The 19339-nt window shown below is 36.0% G+C and overlaps 1 protein-coding gene across 1 annotated transcript; it reads right to left on the bottom strand.

Annotated features, from left to right (window-relative positions):
* Positions 1-1888: 1888 nt before the first annotated feature.
* Positions 1889-4729, bottom strand: LOC113086941 (uncharacterized). The gene has a single exon (XM_026255533.1). The coding sequence runs from the start codon at positions 4586-4588 to the stop codon at positions 3089-3091; it is 1500 nt and encodes a 499-aa protein (XP_026111318.1). The 5' UTR covers positions 4589-4729; the 3' UTR covers positions 1889-3088.
* Positions 4730-19339: the final 14610 nt, after the last annotated feature.

Raw genomic sequence — 19339 nt, 5'->3', positions numbered from 1 at the left:
GTGCAATTGGGCAATTAGTTGAATTAGTTGAAAGGGGTGTGTTAAAAAAAATAGCAGTGTGGCATTCAATCACTGAGGTCATCAATTTTGTGAAGAAACAGGTGTTTATCAGGTGGCCCCTATTTAAGGATGAAGCCAACACTTGTTGAACATGCATTTGAAAGCTGAGGAAAATGGATCGTTCAAGACATTGTTCAGAAGAACAGCGTACTTTGATTAAAAAGTTGATTAGAGAGGGGAAAACCTATAAAGAGGTGCAAAAAATGATAGGCTGTTCAGCTAAAATGATCTCCAATGCCTTAAAATGGAGAGCAAAACCAGAGAGACGTGGAAGAAAACGGAAGACAACCATCAAAATGGATAGAAGAATAACCAGAATGGCAAAGGCTCAGCCAATGATCACCTCCAGGATGATCAAAGACAGTCTGGAGTTACCTGTAAGTACTGTGACAGTTAGAAGACGTCTGTGTGAAGCTAATCTATTTTCAAGAATCCCCCGCAAAGTCCCTCTGTTAAAAAAAAGGCATGTGCAGAAGAGGTTACAATTTGCCAAAGAACACATCAACTGGCCTAAAGAGAAATGGAGGAACATTTTGTGGACTGATGAGAGTAAAATTGTTCTTTTTGGGTCCAAGGGCCACAGGCAGTTTGTGAGACGACCCCCAAACTCTGAATTCAAGCCACAGTACACAGTGAAGACAGTGAAGCATGGAGGTGCAAGCATCATGATATGGGCATGTTTCTCCTACTATGGTGTTGGGCCTATTTATCGCATACCAGGGATCATGGATCAGTTTGCATATGTTAAAATACTTGAAGAGGTCATGTTGCCCTATGCTGAAGAGGACATGCCCTTGAAATGGTTGTTTCAACAAGACAATGACCCAAAACACACTAGTAAACGGACAAAGTCTTGGTTCCAAACCAACAAAATTAATGTTATGGAGTGGCCAGCCCAATCTCCAGACCTTAATCCAATTGAGAACTTGTGGGGTGATATCAAAAATGCTGTTTCTGAAGCAAAACCAAGAAATGTGAATGAATTGTGGAATGTTGTTAAAGAATCATGGAGTGGAATAACAGCTGAGAGGTGCCACAAGTTGGTTGACTCCATGCCACACAGATGTCAAGCAGTTTTAAAAAACTGTGGTCATACAACTAAATATTAGTTTAGTGATTCACAGGATTGCTAAATCCCAGAAAAAAAAAAATGTTTGTACAAAATAGTTTTGAGTTTGTACAGTCAAAGGTAGACACTGCTATTTTTTTGAACACACCCCTTTCAACTAATTGCCCAATTGCACAGCCTTAAGAGCGTGCATATCATGAATGCTGGGTCTTGTTTGTTTTCTGACAATCTACTGAACCTACTGGTAACTTGTTTGCCACGTAGCAATAAAAAATATACTAAAAACCTTGATTATTCTGGTTAGTCACATTGTACTGCTATTATTTTGAACAATACTGTACTTTCACAGAGAAATATCTAACACTGAAGAAAACTAAACAGTAGCCCCTCACTGCAGAACACAATATCCAGAGGATGTAGTTGGATCCACATCTAGGGAGTGGAGTTTGGTAGGTTTAAGGGTGGAGCTTTGGGAGATGGATAGGTTTAGGAATTAGGATGTGGAGACAGGTAGGCTTAGGTATATGTTAGATGGAAGGCAGTAAATGTGGGTCCGCTGATACAGTGGTGATCTCTGTGTTGAGTATTTCAGCACATGCATGTGTACTATAGCTGACAATAAGCTGCAGTGATTTAAATAGAAGTCATGCATGTAGTTACTTTACTACTACACATTATGTGTTTGCAGCTTTATAGTAAGAAATATTCCTTCTCAGTGGACTCAAAGTTAAATAAGTTCATAGTACTAACATCGTATGAATGCTAAATGATCAATCCCCCCTTTGATCATTTTTGATCACACATAATAGAAAGAACATACAAAACAGTTATAATTTTAGTAGTCATGTACACATGCTGTATACAGGTTTCTTCTTGCAATACTTTTCAGTAATCATGAATACAGAATGCTGCATACAGGCTCCCTTACTTAAGATGACAGAATAAGAGTTCATGGTGAGGTTTGCATTATCTTTAATGCCTAAGTTCTTTTTTTTTATTTTAATGTTGCGATCTTGTGGAAATGACGAATGTTGTTGTGTTCTGTGGATGTTAAGGCATGTTTATCTAGGTGGCCAGTGCAGTTTGGTCCAAGCGTTGGATATCTTTGCTCATCCTCTGAAACGCTGGGACACCTACAATCACACCAGAGAAAAGGGAAACAAATCTTTCCAAAGAAATAGTTTAAACAAAATATGCCTAATTACCAATATAACTGTCCCTATTTAATGTTGGCAGGACACTACAGTGTTTATCAGTGGTGAAATGTTCATGTCTTCGTCCTCAGGCGACAAGCTAGAGCCTAAAAACTCTAGTCCCACCATATTTGGACTCTGAAAAACACTACTGCCATCTATCCCTCATCTCTAGGCAAATTCAAATCAATCCACTCATTGTTTCCCTGTGCCTTAACTGCTGTGTCAGTTACTAAAAGATCCTCAATTGGTCTTTCCCATCTGTATTCTTGTTGCGACACATCAGTTTTTTTAATCTTTACCCATTTGTTGGGCACTAAACCATGGCTCCCTTTTGGAGGTGCCAAAACTTGATTCTTGGCATTGTGTACTGCCAGACTGAGTCTTTCATCAGTTTGGACAAGGCTGTCAGATGTTAGATTTTCAGTGGACATGGGCCGGCCTGTGACATGTTCAAAAGGGCATAGTCCATTTTCCTTGTGGTTTTCCTTAAGGCATCGGTTGTCATCATGTTTTTTTACATCTTCCATTAACAATGATGATTGTTTCCTGGCCAATTCAATTTGAATCTGTTTACTATGTAGAACAGTTTGTGAGTTTTGCTGAAGTTGTCTTAGTGCCGCTGAATGTTTACCTCTCTCCTTTACGGCTTGTTTAGCAGCACTGTCTACTAGGACATCCTCTGTGGCTTCAGTTGTTGAGGTTTCATGGAGTCCATCAGCTTTTGGATAAGATGTCACTAGCTGGTGCTGCAGAGAGAGGTTCTTCAGTTTCCCTGTGGCTCCACAGCATTTAGCAGAGTCTGTTTTTGTTTGGCTGTCAACTGCTGAAACCTCTTCAACAGGTGGTCGTCATCACTTTGTCTCAAACTCAGCTTACAATCACGAATCCAGTGTCCTTCCTCGTTGCAATGTCTAAATCTTTCCTGATTTTTCTCTCTTGAGTGTCTCTGATATTCACTTTTTTCGTATCCCATTGTCCTGTTGTTGTATGACAAGGTTTTGGATTGTAAAACTCTGAGATCGACTTCCTGTGTTCTTTCAATCTTTGCTGACCATTCTACAATCTGCATAAATGTTGTTCCAGTGCTGTCCCAGTCATCATACCTGATTTTAAGAGTTTTAGAAACCTCAGGTTTCAGTCCATTCACAAATATGGTTTTAAAAGGGATGCTAGTGTCTTCACAGAGTTCTTCAATGTTGTTGTTCAAACCAGCATGTTCCATCCAAGTTTGTCTGAAGCGTTCTTCAAATTCTGCAACACTTTCTCCTGTCTTCTGCACACAAGAGGTAATTTTAGCCCAATTAACCTCTGCAGGTTTCAGTTCAAATAAGAAGGTTTGAACCGCTTCCCATCCAGCTTCAATGTTTTCTTGAGATTCACCAATCCTTCTTTCAACACTTTCTGTAAGTCGTTGTTGGTCATTGTCTCTTAAGTTCACATTAACAATCATCACACTGTCCAGTGGATGTAAATTGTAGATTTTCTGCAAGCGTTGAAGAAATTGCCATACTTTCCGTGGTTGCTTGTACACATCTGGCAATTCTTTTGACCATTTGTCAACTTGCTCTGGAGTAGCTGGCTGGTATGTTCTGTATGGAACATATTTCTTTATTACCTTTTTTACTGTGCGAGTTCGTCGATCACCATCTTCCTCATACTCCTCTTCATTTTCAGTTTCAGTTCTTCTGTTCTTAATAATTACAGGAGCAAGTCTAACCTTCAGTTTGTCCTTTGTAATTTCAGTATGTGTGTTGATATCTGCATCACTGTTATCAGAGCTGCTTGAAGCTTTTGATTCCAGTCGTTTGGAGAGCAAAGTTAACAACTTGTCATTCTGATGTAACAGTCTTTCTTTGTCCTTCTTTACAGTCTGTAATTGTTCAGCCAGTGCTCGAACCTTTGCTTTCTCTGCTTTTTTCTCATGTTGTAATTTGTCAGTTTCACATCTCTGTAGATGCTGTCGAATTTGTTTGAGCAAAATTACAGACAAGCCATCTCTGTTGGTGTATGTCCTTAAGCGCTGCATCTTTCCATAAGCCCTTTTAATGTCCGGCAAAGCCCATAGTCCACTCTCTGAGTACTTGATGCTGTACTTCTGGCAGATGTCATCATGGCACTTCCTCAGTCCCAGCCTTTTGTCCAGATATGCATTCAGATTCTCCAACATCTGATCAATGGTATCATTTGGAGGTTCTGTTCCATGTCTTTCTTTTGTTGGCCTCAATGCATGACTATTGCCTTTGTTTTGTGCAGACTCAGCCATGGCGAATACAGGAAAAGTGCCCTCAGAGGTGTGAAAACAGAACAAAAGGTGTTAGAACTGTTAAAGGTACTTATTCAGATTTAAATTCACAGCAGTCTGTTAGACTGACCATTTTCAGTTACAGAGACAAATCATTAGTTTAAAAGCTCAGCTTAGTTTTCAATCTTCCATTTAAAACTAAACATTTACATTCAGGCTAATTTTCCTTGTTTAATGTCTGAATTGAGTTCTAGCTCAGAAGGCTGAATGCCTTTTTCAAATTTGTCCCTTAGACAATTTACATTATATATATATATATATTTTTTTTTTCTGTATTTTTATGGAAGGCAAACAAACTTATAGTTTCATGGTTTTATGCCATCATCTTCTAATTCGGTTTGAACATTAATTTAAATCTACATTAGTGGCTACTGAATTAGCACCCAGTCAAGAATTCCCAATTCTTGCAGCAACATCAGTCCCAATTCTATCTATGACTCCTACAGTCTCTGGAGAAATGGACTAAATTGTTTGTTTTTTTTTTTTTTTTTACACAATTCCTACAAACAAAAAGAGAAAGGAACAAGCTTATGCTTCTACAATCTCTTGATTACTGGTCTAAATTGTTTCTTTCACACAATTCCTACAGACAAAAAGAGAACGGACCAAGCCTCTGCTTCTACAATCTCTTTATGAACGGACTAAATTGTTTCTTAAACAATTCCTACAGATACAAACAGAAAGTACCAAGCCCTTGCTTCTACAGTCTCTTGATTACTGGTCTAAATTGTTTCTTTCACACAATTCCTACAGACAAAAAGAGAACGGACCAAGCCTCTGCTTCTACAATCTCTTTATGAACGGACTAAATTGTTTCTTAAACAATTCCTACAGACATAAAGAGAAAGGACCAAGCCTCTGCTACTACAGTCTCTTGATGAACGGACTAAATTGTTTCTTAAACAATTCCTACAGACTCCAGAGAACAGGATTAAGCCTATAATTACACATCTATGGCTCCTACAGTCTCACGAGAACGGACTAAACCTCTTTCTTGAATGATTCTTATAGACTCAAGAGGACTGGACCAAGCTATAAACACTTTTTCTATAGCTCCTACAGTCTCAGGAGAATTAACTAAATCATTTAAAAGGTTCCTACAGACTCAAGAGAAAGGCCTAAGCCAAACATTTCTTAAACAGTGCTACACTGGTTATTATGGTTACACTACACACATCAAATGATCTGCTTACTTATGAAAAAGTGTTCTTTTAAGTTCTTTTAGAGAGCTGATAGTTTCACTCACCAAATTAGAATCTTTGAGAAAGGATCAAGTTGATTCAAATAACTTATGTCCACAGATGCGGTCTGTTGATCTTCAACACAAAAACTGTAGAATTTCCAAAACTCTTTTGTTCACTTCTTGTTGCAATTGGTGAGTTCTCTTCTTGTCAGTCTCTCCTGGCTGGCTCCGCCAAATTGTTAGATTTTGCTGTATTTGGCTGAGCAGTAGTTTGGGTGGCTCGCCAATGTACTAGATTTCTCTAATACATAAAATAAGTAAGCTTGATCAAAGTTCTTGTGGGGAGAAGAATTTATTGAAGGTAGCAGTGTAGCAGTTCTTCAGCAGTGATGTTAGCATGTCATCCTTCATACAATCTTAACCCAAGGTACTGTCTGTGAGACCAGACCTTTATACCTGTTAACAAATGTGCTACAAACAATACAATAACACCCCATGGAGAGACAATGATAGTGTAACCTTTTGGTGACTTGAAAGGATCTCTCCCATGGAGAGCCCATTCAATGACTTGATGTTGACCTAAGAGGCTGATTATATGGGCCAGTTGTTTCACACTATTGTGAACAAAGTACAGTTGCCTACAGTTGATTCCAAATACATCCAACCAAAGTTAATTAAAAACAAATAATCTTTCAACATGATACTGATTTTTGATATAGATTGCTACACCCCCACCTCTATTAGGGCGGTCAGTCCTAAAAACATTATAACCGCTTATATTGATTACTTTATCTGAAAACGATTTACTTAACCAGGTTTCAGACAAGACAATTACATCGGAATCTATAGAGTGAGCCCAGATACGCAACATGTCCATTTTAGGAACAAGACTGCGTACATTCAAGTGAAAGAAACCAAGACCTGATCTTTCTTTAAAATATGCCGGGGTGTTAAAGCCTATAGGGGTGTCTGGGCCTGGGTTTGGCTGCACATTTCCTGACATCAACAGTAATAAAGCAATTAGACATTTTATCTTAACTGATTTCTTGTACGATTCATTGCTTCTACTTTTAAAATGGGAGTCAACATGGAGCACACAAGAGACAGTGGTAAAATTGTCATATAACGTCATGAGACTAGACAAACAAACCAAGTCAACGGTATCAGAAGGGAAGAATAGGCAACATGTGACATTTAGTGAGCAGTCAAATGCACACGTTCCCTTTTGTGATTTACATACAAAATATTGCTTAAGAAACAGAACAAAAATAATAAAACAGTTCAGGTCAGCAATGAAGAAGTCCAATATGGGTTATCTGTTTTCTCTGCAGCGACCATTGATGTTACATGTTGTCACTTGTAAACAGGAAGCCCAGTGAATGAAGCAATGCTGCGGGTAAAAGAGTTTAATCAAAACCAGACGTCTCTATAACATCAAGCTATATCTTAAAAACCGACCCTGGGAGCTAAACTATAAAGGACACTGGCCCTCTAGAACCGAGTTTGGAGCTGTATGGTCAAATAATTTATATGTACTTTATTTTCATTTTTTTTTAACTTAAAAATGCTGCTTTTGCTGACATGTCTGTGGTCAAAAATGTATATGACTGATGCCTTGGCACAGTGCACAGACACACGCAAAGCTCGGGATATGACAAGCGCAGCAAGGCTAGAAGGCATACGTTTGGCTCTACTGGGCATGCGCACATAAATACAGCGAAATTTTTGTCCTACTGTGCTAGTGCTTGCATAGACTAGTCGAGCACTGTCGGAAACAATCGACTACTCCAGCATGCATTAACCATAATGCATACAAAGTGTTTGCAAGTACGATGTGAATTTTAGAATTACAACATTGCGTGGAGCTGTTACTATATGACCTTATCTATGTTGCTTGTAAAAATAAAATATGTAATATTAATTAGGGTTGTGCCTGAAGCCGAATACCTTATTCGGAAGGGCAAGGTTAATGGCTTAAAAAACGAAAAACGAAAAACGGAGAAGGAATAGTTCTGCCTGAATACTCGGCTGAAGCTGACACAGTCTGGTGTTTGCTTGATAAAAGGTGAGCCAGGGGATCAGTGCCAGAAGTGAATGAATGTAAACTTTATGAGTGAAAAGAGCGCAAATCAAACACAGCATTGTTGTCGCCTCTCTGCGCATCTCTCAGAAATCAGAGCGTTGCAAGAGTAATTTTACCTATAATAATACATCATACACGTTATAGTATTTGTATATATTTAAAAGGCAATGATTTAAAGCTTAGGCTATGATGTGATACGAATGAATGGAATAAGCACAGCGCGCTCACCAATCAAACAGCCGCGCTGCGCGTCTCAGTCTCTCAAAATCCAAATCAGTTCTCTCTCAAGAGTAGGCTAATAATCAGCTTAGATACGGATACATTGTCTACTTGTCCTACGTGTTTGCATCTTTACCTTTTGCTGGTTTGCGCGGCACACACACATCTGTTTAGTGAAGTTCATTAACATTAAGACTCATTAACATTTTTCTGTCGTCTCGGACTTGTCTCGGACTCGTTGCATTTGCACTCGGACTTGTCTCGGACTTGGCCATTGGACTCGCCAAGTCTTGTAGTTGGTCTCGACCGAGTCCAGCAAAAAAAAAAAAAAAAAATCCTTCAAAACAAAACCACATTTGCATAATTTCGCGACTGAAAACGTGTGAAAAACGATAGGCGCGCCGCTCTCCTTATTTCCAAAGCACTCTGTAATCTGCGCTCGCGCTCCAGTGGCGTCTGCTGTTGCTGGGCAACCATGACCCGCTCTCCATGATGACGCAGAAGTTTCAGCAAAGAATAAATGGATTTCCAGCACTAAACATAACTTGTAGTAGCTCTGCTAATATATTCATTTACAAAATGGCTATCCTTGTACAACTATGATCATCTGTTTTTCCATCTTGGCTTAGCTTTCAGTATAGTTCCGGGAAAGGATGTGCACGACCAGCGGTGCACTTACTGCGACCTGAAAAGTTTAGATGTTTCTAATTTAATTTTCTACCTGTTAGATTGTGTTTTATCTACACCCAGATAGCCTTAAACGTACCCTTTACAATAATGAAATACTAATTATTGTTGTACAGTATAGGGGTTGCAAGACTACTGATTTCTGCTAGTAGATTTTTTTTAAGAAAAAAAAATGCTTGAGTTACTGGACTACTCGTGGTTCATGCTATTGCAAATGAAAACACATTAAATGTTTTTTTTTTTTATCAATCAACACATATTCATGTATAGCCTTATGCAACAATTACATCCGTAAATTTTAAAAACTTTATAATTATGACATTAATTTCCATGTAACAGCCAGTATTTGTTACAATCACAACACTTTTCGTATCTGCATTCGGATACAACATCAAACAGTTACTTGATAAGACCCTTATGACTTTTTATATTTTTTTCGTAGTTATCACTGAACAAGTATGTTGTGTTAAACTAAAATAATTATTAATTTTTAAAATAATATTTATAATGCAAGCAGAGGGTGTCATGATAAACATTTAATGATCATTTGAACACGACTGAATCCATTCAATGCGCACATTTTCATAATGCAGAACACTTTGAGCAAGTCTTAATGTTAATGAACTTCACTAAACAGATGTGTGTGTGCCGCGCAAACCAGCAAAAGGTAAAGATGCAAACACGTACACTGAAAAAAGTAATAAGTAAATTTACCTAATTTTTATTTGGCAAGTTTTTGCACAAGCATTTTTCAAGTAAATTTAACACATTTGGAAATTAAGTAAATCTACTTAACTAAGTTAAGTAAAAATAATAAAAATAATAATAATAAGTACATTTTATTGAGTAAAATTTTATTAAATAATATTAAATTAATGGATTTAGCAGACACTTTTATCCAAAGCAACTTACAGTGCATTCAGGCAAAGAATTTTCACCTATCATGTGTTCCCGGGGAATGGAACCCCCCAACCTTACACTTGCTGATGCAATGTTCTACCACTGAGCTACAGGCACACTTCAAGATCTTGTGAAAAATAAGTGAAAATAGTTTTTACACTAACAAAAAACCCGAAACAGATATTCTAGAAATTTCTAAATGTAAAATAATTTTTTTCAAAACAGTTTTATCAAATGAGGGTAAATAAGTCTCTCACTTCTGTCCCTTTAAACCAGTTTACAGCAAAGACAGCACGAAGGACTGGATGCACATGATAAATATTCTGCAATTAAGAAAACAGACAAAAGAAATAGCACTGTAAAACCTGATAAGTAAACTTTACTCAAACCGTTTGAGTAAACAGATTGCCTTGATTTAAACCATGTAAGTTTTAAAACTTTGAATTTAAGTAATTAAGTGATTAACTAAGTGCTGATTGACAATTAGTGATGAACAGCTGCTGTTAACAAACAGAATCACTGAAGAAAAGAGAAACACAAGAACTACTACAACTGACTTCAGACACAGACTTAGATGAAATCAACTGAAATAAAATACATGAAATCTCTCAAGATCTGATTAAACAACCACACAAACAGCATCACCAGCTCCACTTATTAATAACCAGACTGACTTTATTTCTGTCAGACGTCTACAGAAGATCTTATTGAGAATGAACTAAGGTTTAGATGTTGATTTATTGTTTCATTTGAAGTAACCATGTTAGAGATCAGTGTTTGCTTTAGTTGGGCTCTTGACCCTTGATTTTTGTTTTAGTCTTTTCTCTGGCTGTTATAACCATGTGTTTCTAAAACACATTTGTTGTGATTCAAAAGCCCAGAAGAAATATCATCAGGTGTTAACCTGTACCTAGGTGTAGGTTGTTATACTTTATATTGGTGATGATAATCATCAATTATTTATCTGTATGGAGTCTAATGAAGTAGGTGTTGTGTAATTAGTTGAAGTTATTCTAGTAAAAGTGACACTAAGAGCCAGTGATTCTGTGATAATCAGTTAATATAGAATTGACTTTCTAAACATTTTGTACGCATACATTTTTCTTCTATGCCAAAAACTGGTCAAACACAGACATCAATAATCAGAATATGAACCTCAACAATGGTGACGAAAAAAAAACATGCTGTAATGCATTCTGGGTACTATTGTAGTACAGAACTCATCCATGGCTCCCAGCACACTGTAAAAAGTGTTTCCCTATATTTATTCAGTAAAATTGTGTCAAAATTTTACAAGCAATATTATTAATTAAATTTAAAACATTTTAATTAAGTAGAAATAATCATTAAAAATTAGTAGAATAACATGAAAAAATTAAGTAAAATGTACATAAAAATATTGATTTAATTGGACAAAAAAACAAACAAAAAAAACCACTATGCTAAAGAATACTATGTTATGCATGCCAGGCCAGTAGTTGCCGATCATGAAAGATTATATGCATGCACATGACATCAGCCTTTTTACAAATTAACATTTTTGTTGCTTACATAGATATGATACAGGCATCATGTTCAAAAGGCTGTGTCTTAAGGCCCCCCAAACAGAGTTATTGAAGACACCTAAAGTTCACAAACAGAATCAAAGCGTAAATTGTTGGTTACCATTACAGTGGTCAGTGTTTGCTTTAGTTGTGTTCTTGACCCTTGATGTTTTAATATTACATTTTGCATTGCTGTTGTAACTCAGTTATAACAGCTAGACAAACTAAGAATAAAGATGATCAGGTAGTGTTGGTCATGCTACTACATAATCTTTGTTCTTTCTGAATATCTGAACTAATGATGGGATTTATGGCTCTTTGAGGGGATCCGGATCTTCGCGATCCGTTCCTTTCAAAGAGCCGTTCAAAAGAATGGCTCTTTTGGCTCTTTTTAAATATTTAGTCAGTTTTAAGAAGCCAGCTTGGGGGCATCTCAGTTTATCCTGAAAATAATCACTGGGAGGTATTATGAGGTGAGATTTGTAGTCAAATAATTAAAGTGCAGATATCACACACCAATATCTGAGTTTGAATTATTCTGAAATATTGATTATTACCTCATTTCTCATGTGTCGACTATATTCCATAGGGTTGTACAAATCCCTCTGCTTAGACAGTGACATCATTATTTTGATTTACCTTTAGTACAAAGTGTGTGTGTGTGTGTGTGTGTGTGTGTGTGTGTGTGTGTGTGTGTGTGTGTGTGTGTGTAAAACTATGCTGACTTATGTTATTCATACAATACCTGCTCACAAATAAACATAAAAAACAAAGCCGGCTGCAATGAATCTCTGTGCAAAACAGCTTTTACTACAAACACTTCAACACAAGAACATTGTTATCACACAAGAACATTTTGATAGAAAACTATTTTTTTTTAAAGTAGATAAAATTAGAATAAATAAAATGGAAATGTCTACATACTACATACTATTACTACTGTAAACTTTGCAAATAGGACATCAGCCCCTTCAAGTCAATGAACAATAACAAAGTGGGCTGCAATGAATGTCTGTGGAAAACAGCTTTTAGTGAAAAATTTCTATACAAGTACAGTATCACAAAAGAACATTTTTAATGATTTTAAAATAAGTTTTAAATGAACACAAAATGCAATGTAAATGCATGCACAACTAATAACTAATATCATCACGCTATAAAGGGTTGGCCTGCGCTGGGTGCGCCCCTCCCCCTATAACTGTTCTGTCTCCTGGAGGAGCTCATTTGTATGAACACGCATAGGAAAAAAGAACGATAGAAAGAACGGCTCCTCTCCAGTCGCGACTCGGCTCCCATCGTTCATGTTTATGAGCCGTTCAAAAGAATCGGTTCGTTCGCGAACGTCACAACTCTAATCTGAACTCATTCAGAGTCTGATCTCTGAGACAAGATAACATTCATTATGGCAGCCCTGTGATTCAGCAAAAAAAGAAAAAAAAAAGTGGAATTTTCAGTGTAAACCAGAGTTTGAGAATTCTGTTTAAAACAGAGAAAGGGGATCTTTCTTTTGACACACAGTCACATCAAGAACCAGCGTATGAATCTCAAGAATGGTGACACACAGCATATTCAGACAAACTGTAAGAATCACAAAACAAGCTACTATAGAATTGTTGCTCATTATTTATTCATGCCGCAAAGCATGATGGGAGCCATAAAATGAGTTTTGATTGGTGGCACCCAGAATGCAGTGCAACATGCTTTTTGATGGTCACCATTGTTGATGTTCTCAGGCTGATTCTTGATGTCTGTGTGTCTAAATGAAAACACTTTTCTTTTTTAACAAGGTTTTGATCAGAGGTGCTTCTAAGAATTTCTCTGATAATGCTGAAAACACCAGAGCTTATATCGTTCAATCACAGGACACATGTTATTGATAAGACACACCCAACTCAGACCAAATGATGATGTAAAAACAAATAACACCACCTGGTCGCATTTCCTTCTTGGCTTATCTAGCTGCTGTATCACAACTAGCAATCAAATAAAATCTATTCAAAATTTTAAGGGTCAAGAGTCCAACTAAAGCAAACACTGACCACTACAATGGTAAGCAAATTATTATTATTTTTTTTCATTCAGTGATTCGTTTTGTGAACTTTAGGTGTCTTCAATAACTGTTTTGGGGGCATTACAACCTTTTGAACATGATGCCTTTATCATATCTATGTAAGCAACAAAAATGTTAATTTGTAAAAAGGCTGATGTTATGTGCATGCATATAATGTTTCATGATCGGCAACTACTGGCCTGGCATGCATAACATAGTATTCTTTAGCATAGTGTTTTTTTGTTTGTTTGATTTTTGACCAATGAAATCAATATTTTTATGTAAAATTAAAATAAAGTTATTCTACTCATTTTTAATGATTATTTCTACTTAAATAAAATGTGTTAAATTTAATTAATAATATTGCTTGTAAATTTTTGACACAATTTTACTGAATAAATATAGGGAAACACTTTTTACAGTGCATGCTCTGCAGCATTTTTTTTATGGTCACCATTGTTGAGGTTCATATTCTGGTTATTGATGTCTTTGTGTGACTGTTTGACACTGTAGAAGACCACACTGTTTGAAAAGTCATTCAGATTAACTGATTATCACAGAAGCACTTCCTCCTACAATCACTTTTACTATAATCAATCAAATTACACAACACCTATTTCATCAGAGATTAGACTCCTTACAGTTCAATAATTGATGATTATCACCACCAATATAAAGTATAATAACCTTCACCTAGGTACAGGTTAACACCTGATGATATATCTTCTGGGCTTTTGAGTTATAACAAATGTGTTTTAGAAACACACGGTTATAACAGCCAGAGAAAAGACTAATACACAAATCAAGGGTCAAGAGCCCAACTAAAGCAAACACTGATCTCTAACATGGTTACTTCAAATGAAACAATAAATCAACATCTAAACCTTAGTTCATTCTCAATAAGATCTTCTGTAGACGTCTGACAGAAATAAAGTCAGTCTGGTTATTAATAAGTGGAGCTGGTGATGCTGTTTGTGTGGTTGTTTAATCAGATCTTGAGAGATTTCATGTATTTTATTTCAGTTGATTTCATCTAAGTCTGTGTCTGAAGTCAGTTGTAGTAGTTCTTGTGTTTCTCTTTTCTTCAGTGATTCTGTTTGTTAACAGCAGCTGTTCATCACTAATTCACAATCAGCACTTAGTTAATCACTTAATTACTTAAATGCAAAGTTCTAAAACTTACATGGTTTAAATCAAGGCAATCTATTTACTCAAACGGTTTGAGTAAAGTTTACTTATCAGGTTTTACAGTGCTATTTCTTTTGTCTGTTTTCTTAATTGCAGAATATTTATCATGTGCATCCAGTCCTTCGTGCTGTCTTTGCTGTAAACTGGTTTAAAGGGACAGAAGTGAGAGACTTATTTACCCTCATTTGATAAAACTGTTTTAAAAAAATTATTTTACATTTAGAATTTTCTAGAATATCTGTTTCGGGTTTTTTGTTAGTGTAAAAACTATTTTCACTTATTTTTCACAAGATCTTGAAGTGTTCCTGTAGCTCAGTGGTAGAACATTGCATCAGCAAGTGTAAGGTTGGGGGGTTCCATTCCCCGGGAACACATGATAGGTGAAAACTGTTAGCCTAAATGAACTGTAAGTTGCTTTGGATAAAAGTGTCTGCTAAATGCATTAATTTAATATTATTTAATTAAATTTTACTCAATAAAATGTACTTATTATTATTTTATTTTTTTTACTTAACTTAGTTAAGTAGATTTACTTAATTTCCAAATGTGTTAAATTTACTTGAAAAATGCTTGTGCAAAAACTTGCCAAATAAAAATTAAGTAAATTTACTTATTACTTTTTTCAGTGTAGGACAAGTAGACAATGTATCCGTATCTAAGCTGATTATTAGCCTACTCTTGAGAGAGAACTGATTTGGATTTTGAGAGACTGAGATGCGCAGCGCTGCTGTTTGGTGAGCGCGCTGTGCTTATTCCATTCATTCGAATCACATCATAGCCTAACCCAGCCGGCACATGACCGACCTTCAACGTTGAAATATGGTTGAAATAAGGTCAGATGGGGTTTCAACGTTGAAACAACGTTGATTCAATGTTTAAAGATGAACGGTTGAAAAACTTCCAGCACATGACCAACTTTCAACATTGGTTGAAATAAGGTTGAAATATGGTTGAAATAAGGTCAGTTGTTTTAATGAAACAACATTAAAAATGTTTAATGCTAAATGGTAGAAAAAGGTTAACAAGCTTTTAAATTATTTATATTAAATTATTTAAATTAATTAATTTATTATTTTAATAGAATTTTAAAATATTTTAGTCATGATACCTATTCTAAAATCTAAAGGTATATGTTAAATATTATCATCATTAACAACAATAAAACTATATACATTTCGCTGCTTTATCAAACTGAAACAACTCCCCTTGGTAGTTTTATTTTATTACTTCTATCATGATTGGTTAATCTGGCTGTCATTCAGGAAACTGGACAATGAATCAGTTCGCGTCTTTCTACATTTAAAAATATGACCGTTATTGTCATCTTTCTGTGAGTGAGGCGGCTAACTGTGAGCTGCTGCTCGTTATAACTGACTGCTCGGTAGGTCCCAAATTATTTCATATTTGCCTGTACATTTTTTTATTTATTTTGAGCGAATTTGAGTCATGACATGTCAATGGAGAACAAAAACTGTGAACACAAGAAGGGTCAGGTGTTCTGCGAGGTCCTGAAAACATACTGGCAAAATAAGGTAAGAAAATCGCTAACGTTATCTTTATTATCTTTTGAAAATAGTAAAGTATTACCAGAGTTTACAAATGGGTAGCTTAAAGGACATGTAACCTGCAGATAAATAAATAGCCGTGTGTCTATTTTTGCATTGCTTTATCACAGATGATCAAGTTAGATGCTCACCCAATGTGTTGCTGGTAGGTTGTGTGTTAATGTCTGTCTTTTAGAGATTTTCCCATATTTTCCTGATATGAATCCCATGCATTAGGTGTGTTATATATGTTTGTATTCTTATAATAGTTTCAAAGTGTTTTCTGAAACATATAAGTGCAAATGTCGGTATTTAAATAATATAATTTTAATGAATTAATAAAAAAAAGGATTGTTAAAGCCATGGTTCTCAAAGTGTCAGGCCCCCTATAGTTGTTATGCAGGTGAATCACTAAGTTAAACTAATTAATGTTAATACATTTTAACTTAATCTTTGAGTAAGTTTTTTTTTTTTTGCACATTTAAGTATGTTACAGTTAAAGTACAGTACAGTTTTGTAACTTTTGTTACATAATTACATTTAAAATTACATTTTAATTTAAACTTTTTTTTTTTCTGTGTATAAGCACAGTTGTAGTGTTAATGTTCAAACTGTATTTACCATGGTAAAGTGTCTGACAACAATAAATATTCTTATTAGAATAAAACTGCCTCATTTTTTAACTGTAGACCTGTAGCTGAATAGTTTGGCCTACTACGCTGCTGAAATGTAATGTTGGTCATTATAGTGGAACTTAATATTTAATAACAAATATTTTCTGAAGTGGTACTTGGTATAAAAAGTTGGAGAACCAATGGTTTAAAGAAATGGTATAATATGAAATTAAGAACTTTTTAGTAAACTCTTTCTTCTTTCCCCTTGTAGAGTCATCAAGGATCCAGCTTGTTCTTGAAACATTGGTAAGAATTTGTTCATCTGCTACATTGCACTGTCACTTCTGCTAGAGATGCTTTGACCTTTTGTGATAGGTTTTGATTGTACTTAGTTTAATAAACATTTACTGAATTAGATTTTACTTATTTTACTACACTGTTAAAAATTGCTGTAAAAAAACGGCCAAATTTCGACAGTACCCAGATAGCAAACATATCCGGGCCTCATCTGGGCCAACTATGGCACATCTGGCTCAGTTCTGGCAGCGGCAGAGGTTATATGGGCCATCTCTGGCCCACACACATCAAGCCGGTTTTAGTTTGAGTTGTGGCATGCTGTTTATGGGCCAGATCCGGCCCGTGTGCGACAAACCGGCTTTAATTTGAGTCATGGTTTGCTGTGTGTGGGCCAGATCTGGCCCGTGTGCGACAAACCGGCTTTAATTTGAGTCGTGGCTTGCTGTGTGTGGGCCAGATCTGGCCCGTGTGTGACAAACCAGCTTTAATTTGAGTCGTGGCTTGCTGTGTGTGGGCCAGATCTGGCCCGTGTGCAACAAACCGGCTTTAATTTGAGTCGTGGTTTGCTGTGTGTGGGCCAGATCTGGCCCGTGTGTGACAAACCGGTTTTAGGTTGAGTTCTGGCTTGTTGTATGTGGGCCAGATATGGCTTATACCAGGTGACCAGATGTGCCATTTTCTGAAGACACGTCCTGGCAGATCACCTTACTTTACCAGTCAGTGGTTCTAAAACTATTTTGAGTACTCGACGCCCATAATATTTCAGGACACGTAATATAAATACATACACACATTTATTTGACCTACACGGACCTTTTATGAAGCTGCAATGTTATTCGATTTTTTTTTACATTTTAGTACCATGTCCTCTGGTGTGACACCATGTCCTTTGAACTTTTTCGGAACCACTACAAATGTTTTATGCTTTGCTGTGCATTAATATGACACCCCTAAATTATATATTTTTTTAATTAAAAAGTGCATGTTAAGATACATAATCCTAGAAAATTTAGCAAATGTGTCTTGCTTGCCACTAATGACAGGTTAGCTTGGAATAGCAAGGTCATTAATTGACAGAAAAGGATGAAACGTCCTTTGGTGTGATAAAAAAAAAAAAAAGTCCTCCATTGTGACACCTGTACTGTCACACCACAGGACAAAGTTTCTTTAAAAATCATTTTAAATAATTAAATAATATTTGTTTAACTCCTTTTTTATACTTTTAAATGTAATAATTACATTCATTATATAAAGCTCTAATCATCAAAAAAAAAAAAACAATCTTTAGAATATATGAAAATTTCACTTTTTAATAAAAAAAGTTACAAAAAATGAACTTTTTTCATGATATTCACATTTCTTCAAGATGCACCTTTTACACACACACACACACACACACACACACACACACACACACATATATATATATAGTGAAAGTGTTAGTAAAAGCAACAATACAAAATCTTAAACTATAAAAGTGCCACTTTGTCCCACTATTATGTGCAGGCCTGGCATTTTGCACTGGGCCATAGAACTACAAAATGAATTTTAAATTAGAAATATCATAATTGAATAACATTTTGAATTATGTAGTGATCTAATTCTATCCACCAAACAATTGCATGTGAATGTGCGAGACTTATGGTCATGGTTATAGGGAAATAACAAGAAGAACAAAGTGCAGTAAACGGTAAAACTGTTTGCACTACAAACCAGTACGTTCATAATTAAGACAATACATTTAAAATAACATGGTAATACAGCAGTTTGCAACAGTAAACAGCAAAACAAGCTGTTTGTACAGCTAATATAGCTGGAATGACACCGAAAGCCAGACACATTAAATCTACAAATGGCCGCGCCCCCTCTTACAGAAAAAAAATAAGGGGCATATGTTTATTCATATGTTTATTTATGTAACGTGAGCGTGTGACTTTTAATTCGTCACGTGCTTACATGGGCGTGCGCCGCGCGCGGACCGGATGGAGTTGCCATGGAAACGGAGCGCAACACTGCAAATATCACGAGGAAACACCCCGTTTCTCGCTGATTTCACCGTTTTCAGGTGAGTTAAGTCCATAAAATCACACAAATATTACTTATAACTGTTGTTGACACTTCTCTTACTTGTATTTGACTCGCTTCTGTTGTTTATTTACTTTATAGGAATGGTTTAATGTCTTCGAAAAAGTCTGTTAGCATTTCTACCGTTTTCAGACGACGTATCGTCAGGTATGATAACTCTGTTGTTCTCTTATTTATGAAAGTTTGGGCTTTTAATCAAATCTTCATCTGTAGATGATAGCTTTTGACTGTTTTGTTGGTAATCTTTCAATGGATGATTGGAAATTGCTTAATTTATTTAACCTTAACATTTACACTTTACTGTTGATTGATGACGTC

This window comes from Carassius auratus, unplaced genomic scaffold (assembly GCF_003368295.1).
Source record: "Carassius auratus strain Wakin unplaced genomic scaffold, ASM336829v1 scaf_tig00044258, whole genome shotgun sequence".
Classification (NCBI taxonomy): Eukaryota; Metazoa; Chordata; class Actinopteri; order Cypriniformes; family Cyprinidae; genus Carassius; species Carassius auratus.
Note: the sequence above shows the minus strand (reverse complement) of the source record. Positions and strands in the feature narration are given on the sequence as shown.